This window comes from Eubalaena glacialis, chromosome 11 (genome assembly GCF_028564815.1).
Source record: "Eubalaena glacialis isolate mEubGla1 chromosome 11, mEubGla1.1.hap2.+ XY, whole genome shotgun sequence".
In the NCBI taxonomy this organism is placed as follows: domain Eukaryota; kingdom Metazoa; phylum Chordata; class Mammalia; order Artiodactyla; family Balaenidae; genus Eubalaena; species Eubalaena glacialis.
In genome coordinates, this window is record NC_083726.1 from 65063100 (window position 1) to 65068229 (window position 5130).

The 5130-nt window shown below is 58.7% G+C and overlaps 1 protein-coding gene across 3 annotated transcripts; it reads right to left on the reverse strand.

Annotated features, from left to right (window-relative positions):
• Positions 1–527: 527 nt before the first annotated feature.
• AQP6 (aquaporin 6) lies at positions 528–4417 on the reverse strand. 3 transcript variants are annotated; one of them, XR_009702481.1, is made up of 5 exons: positions 3867–4417; positions 2909–3067; positions 2568–2648; positions 1633–1905; positions 528–946 (listed from the first exon to the last, which is right to left on the reverse strand). XR_009702481.1 is itself a non-coding variant. In XM_061204344.1 (5 exons), the coding sequence occupies exons 1-4, from the start codon at positions 4257–4259 to the stop codon at positions 1693–1695; spliced, it is 846 nt and encodes a 281-aa protein (XP_061060327.1). In that variant the 5' UTR covers positions 4260–4417; the 3' UTR covers positions 528–946; positions 1651–1692. The 3 variants fall into 3 exon arrangements, 2 of the variants coding, with proteins under 2 accessions (XP_061060327.1, XP_061060326.1); XM_061204344.1 differs by having other exon boundaries at positions 1651–1905; XM_061204343.1 differs by having other exon boundaries at positions 528–1905.
• Positions 4418–5130: the final 713 nt, after the last annotated feature.

Here is a 5130-nt window from a genome sequence, read left to right on the forward strand (position 1 = left end):
GAGATCATGAAGATGGATGAGTGGGGCCCAGCTTGGAGAGATGTGAGTAGTACTCTGCACTGACGATATTACAGAACACGGCTGCTGTGGCCACGAGCATTTAGGACTCAGCCACTGCACTGTCACAGGCTGGGCCCTGTCCTTGGGAGACTTTGGCAGCCCCTCCCCTATCTCCAGCCCCTTTGCAGACATTGTGGAAAAGGAACTATCTTTTTTGTGCATTTGGCTGCTCTATCGCAGGGTACCATAGTGACGGGCACGATAGAGATGAGAACTGACTTTTATTGGCTTGTCTCTTCATTCCAGGGTCCCTCCCCAGCCTGACTCCTGTTCCCCCAATCACCCCCCACACACACTCACAAAGCTCCCAGGTCAGTAGGCCCAGGAGAGAAGAAGGCAGGGCCTTTGGTAAGTAAAGCAGATGAAAAGAAAAGCCTACTCTCTTTTCCCTCCCTCTCAGTCATCTCCCTCTCCCTTCTTACCTCCTTCCTCCCATTACCAACAGCAATTGTATTCAAGCCCAATAATTACAGTAACAGCAACAATAATCATCATTTATTGGGTTTGTTTTTCTAGCTTTTTAACCTCCAAAAACATTTTCCAACCTCTTGTTTGTTTTAACATCAGTCTCTGGGGGAGATTTTTACAGCTGAGGAAGCTGAGATCCAGACAGGACCGCAAATCACAGGCAGAGTAGATTTACCGCAGCTTGTAAATATTAACAAACAAGGTGAGACTCAGATAATACTTCAGAGGCACTGAATTGCAAATCTTGGTTTCCTGGGTCATTCCTGAGTTCCTACCATCCTTGGGACGTATTCAACAGCTTTTGGGGGATCCCGGCAGAGCTGAGAATGAGGCTGGAGACGGCTTCTTCAGGCCCAGGTCAGGGACCAAGTGCTGGGATAGGACATTTCCCCTCTCAGGATCGCTCTTGTGAATGGGGCTGTGGAGTGGAAAGCAGGAGAACACCTGGGGAGAAAGGCCTGTCTGGCCTGAACCTCCCTTGCCTATATCATGCCCCTCTGCTGGCCGGAGAAAAGGTTCCTCTCTGTGTCAGCTCTTCCCAAGGGAGGGGCTCTCTGCTGAGCATTTGGAGGAGAAAGGAATGAAGATCTATTGGGAGGGCAATCTCTGGCCTCAGGAAGCCCCCCATCTGACGGGGGAGCCACAGCCCCCGTCCTCATCCAAGAGCAGAGACATCCCTCTGAGGAGTGCAGAGGCTGTCCTAGGGCCTGATTCTTCTGGGAAGTCTGGCCCCTCCTCCCCAAGGGTGGGGTGAGAAGTTGTGATTCCCAGAGGTCCCCAAAGCCCTCAGTCTCTAAGCAGAGTGTCTGTCTGGGCTCAAATTCCCTTTTCTCCAAGATATGGGGACCTGGAAGCCCAGGACCCCCACTGGGGTCCAGACAGATGAGAGACGGGGAGAGCAATCATGAATTCCCCCTGCCTCGCTCTGCTCTGTACCATTAAAAGAGAGGTAGGAGGAGGAAACTGAGCAGATTTGCTTCCCAGATTCCATCTAGAAATGTAATGCCAGGGATCCCCCGCCCACCCTGTTAGGACAAGAGGCCAAGCCTCCCTACCGCACCTCGCAAGCCCCCCGCCCCCCAGGAAAACCTGAAGTCTGGTTACACAAAGCATGCTGCCCACTTTCAGGGCTCTTTTCAGAAGCTTGAGGGCAGGGGCCAGGTTCTATGCCACCTGACACACATTCTCCATTTCAGTGTCCTCTGAACTGGACTGGGATTCTTTCTTCTGGGGCTCCACCCCTTCCACCTCCTCCACCTCCGCAGTGCCTGTGAGGATGGCCAGTCGCTGGGCCAGGGTCTTGGTGTCAGGGAACAGGATAAAGTTGTAGATCAGCGAAGCCAGGACAGCCCCCGTCAGGGGTCCCACCCAGAAGATCTGAGGAGGCAGAAGTGGGTACCCTGCTCGTGAGCCGTCAGGACCATAGGGTGGTTTTGGGACCCCATCTGCTTCCCAGTGTTGACTTGGTCTCCCAGGAACCCTGGAGCCATCTACGTGGTGGCAGATTTGAGAAGCACAAGTCCTGACCTCCCACTCTGAGTGCCCGCAGGTGAAGGGACCTTGCCTCCCACGGGGCTGGGCCAGGCTCCCCGCCACTCCTGCCTCTCTCTTCTCGCCTTCCCCATTCCAGCCCAGAACCCCGGCTAGTGCTGTTCCTGTCCCTGCTGGTGTGTGTGTGTGTGTGTGTGTGTGTGTGTGTGTCTATTTCTGTTTGTCTTTTTCTTTATCCAAGTTTGGAAATTGGTCCAGCTGGAAGGAGTGAATAAGGAAACAGCCAGGACTTGAGGCCTGGGCCAAGGCTGCAGCTCCTGCCCTGGCTCATTTCTTGCCAGTCCACTGGGTACCCCGGACTTTTTGAAGCTGGAAAGAAAGGATACTGGCCCCGGTCTTCTGAGCTTCGGGAAACCTCCATTGGGGGTCAAGATGGTCTGTGGCAGGGGGACTTGTCTCCCCAGGTGTCTGTGGTCCTCCTGCTGGTGAAAGTCCCTATTGCCACTGGGGCCCTCTCCCTTCCCCTGGCTGCCAGCAGAGGGTCTCACCCAGTGGACGGCGAACTTCCCGACGATGACAGCAGAACCAAAGGAGCGGGCTGGGTTCATGGAGCAGCCAGTGAAGTAGATCTGGGGAGTGAGTGCAGGTCAGGGCGTGAGGAGGCTGAAGGCAGGCCTGGGAGGGGACGGTGCCCTCCACCATGGCTCAGAGTCCCAGCCCCAGACTTGGCCTCTGCAGCACCCTATCCGGGGCCTGGAGTGTGGGGCACAGCCTTGGCCCCAAGACACGAGGGCTCAGGGAAGGACACTTCCTCGCCTTCAGGGCCCCTGCAGCCTCCCCAGGGAGGGACCAGTGGGTACATGGGCCCGGTGTCCCGTTTGCCCCTTACCCCAATGAGGTGGCCCACTGCCACAGAGGCTCCAATCGTGGCAGCTGGGGAGCCAGTAGTCTGTCTGCTGTCGGTGGAAGCAAAAACGCAGAGCACAAGCTGCAGGGTCAGGACTAGCTCCACTGCCACCGCCTGGCCCGTGGAGACGCTGCTCCGGACCTGCGCAAGGGGGTTACACTGCAGCCAGCGGGCTCTGCCCGGGGCTGGTGACCCCTTGGGCCTCATTTCCTCACTGTAAGGGGTGAGACGCCTCGCTACCGCCAGTCCCAGGACTTAAGGAGCTAATGGGCTGAGGAGAGCTGTGTGGTGGGGTTCAGGTGAGCCCCAGACACTTGCTCCCTGCAGAAGTGAGTGGCACCCCCCCACACTCCACGGCTCGGTTGGGGCCAGTGGTTCAGGGGGAGGCGGGGGCTCAGGACTCGTGGGAGCAGGAAGGCTGGGGCAGCTAAGATGCACGATGCACGTCTGCAAGCTGCCTGGCTGGGAGGGGCCGTGGGTAGGAGTGGAAGGTGGGGACTCAGGGAAGTAAGTGGAACACAGATGATTAGAGGAATCTGGGGGAGTGAGACAGGCCTCAGGGTGCTGGGGAGGGAGGAACAGGGGACAACAGAGGAGCGGGGGACGTGGGGTGGACCCAGGGAGGTGAAGTGCGTGCAGGGTCCCCTGCTGCTACCCACAGCTCCATCTCTCCCCACCTACCCCCACCCTTAAATGCCTGGTCCTTTTCTGACTCCTGTCCCTTAGTGTGGCTTCTTCCTGCTCCCCCTGTTCCTTGCACCACAATCCCATTCCTGCTCTCCCTGCACTAAGGCCACAGTCATTCCCCTGGGTCCCAGGTCCCAGCCCAGAGCAGGTGTGGAGCACATGCTCTGTTACCTCCCTGTCCTCTCTCCTCCAGCCTGGCCCTCCTCCCCTTTCCACCTGTATGGACCTGCCCCCTCCCCCTCCCTGCACCTACCACGTTGACCCCAAAGGTCTCTCGGATGTCCCCAGGCGTGACCCCGTAAAGCAGAGCAGCCCCCGCTGTGGCCCCTGCCAGCTGGGCAGCCACGTAGGCCACAGCACGGGGCAGGGAGATTTGGGAGCCCACGAGGAAGGCCAGCGTCACAGCAGGGTTGACGTGGGCCCCACTAGCCTTCCAGGTGATCTGCACGATCACGGCCGTGGCCAGGTTGAAGGTGATGGCAATCTGCAGCATAGAGGGAAGCGCCAAGGGCCATCTCAGAGCCGAGCCCACGCCAAAGAACACGTACAGCCCCGTGGCCAGGAACTCGGCAAACAGAGCCTTGCTGATGGTCGTCCAGAGCCGGCACACCAGCATCTTGGCCAAGCTGTGCCTGCCTGACTCCATTGCGTCCGGGTCCTGGTGCCTTTGCTCCCGGGGCCTCTGTTTCTCTTCCCTCTGATCTCCTCTGCCTCCTCTGGTCTCCTGTCTCTGGGCTGCTCCGGCCCCAGCCTGCAGCTCTTCCACAGTGCTGCTGCCCTGAGGACTGTGTGGTCAGACTGGCAGGGGGCGGGCTGCCAGGGTTATGTGCGTCTGGGTGGGTGGGAGTAGGAGTGGCATGAGGGGTGGCTCTCACATGCCCGCTCCACCCTAAGCTCACCTGACGGCTGGAGGAGGGGGGCCCTCCCCGGGCACTGAGCTGGAACCTCCCAGGAGTTTTCCAAGCTGGACAGGCCTAATTCTGCTGCGGGCAGACGCCCAGCCTTGGGGGCCGCAGGTGCCGGAGTAGCATGGGCCATGGGATTCCAGGGTGCTCCCATCCCCGATGTCAGCTCAGACAGAGCAAGATCACTCAGATCCCCAAGTCCAAGGCCTGCTTCAGAGGGCCCTGTGCGCTCTCCGCAGCACCAGTTCTCCCGGCCCCCTTTGCCTGCAGGCTCGGCCTCCAAGTGGGCTCATGCTATTCCGAGCCCCATAAACCCAGATGTGAATGAAGCTCTATCCTCCATTCCCACCTAAAACCCCACTCACTGAAAGCTGATGTGAACGGAGTCAGCTTTACTGAGGACGTGGGCCTGTGTGGGTGCAGGGGGGCAGATGGAGGGGGTGTTTATTCCACAGCTGATCAGTGACACCCGTGGCAATGGGCACCTCTGCTGCCCGCCAGCCAGGAGTTTCCGCTGGCCCTTCACCCACTTCTGCCTCTTTCTGCCTCCCCTCCCCCAGCTCAGCCCTTCCCCTTACTTCTCTGCTCTCCTCCTTCTCAGGGGCCAAAACA

Excerpts from the sequence above, each read along its gene's own strand:
- AQP6 (XM_061204344.1), bottom strand. The coding sequence starts at position 4,259 with ATGGAGTCAGGCAGGCACAGCTTGGCCAAGATGCTGGTGTGCCGGCTC. Across the intron at positions 3,068-3,866 it reads AGACCTTTGGGGTCAACGTG|GTCCGGAGCAGCGTCTCCAC; the intron begins GTAGGTGCAGGG and ends CCCCTTGCGCAG. Across the intron at positions 2,649-2,908 it reads CAGTGGGCCACCTCATTGGG|ATCTACTTCACTGGCTGCTC; the intron begins GTAAGGGGCAAA and ends CTCACTCCCCAG.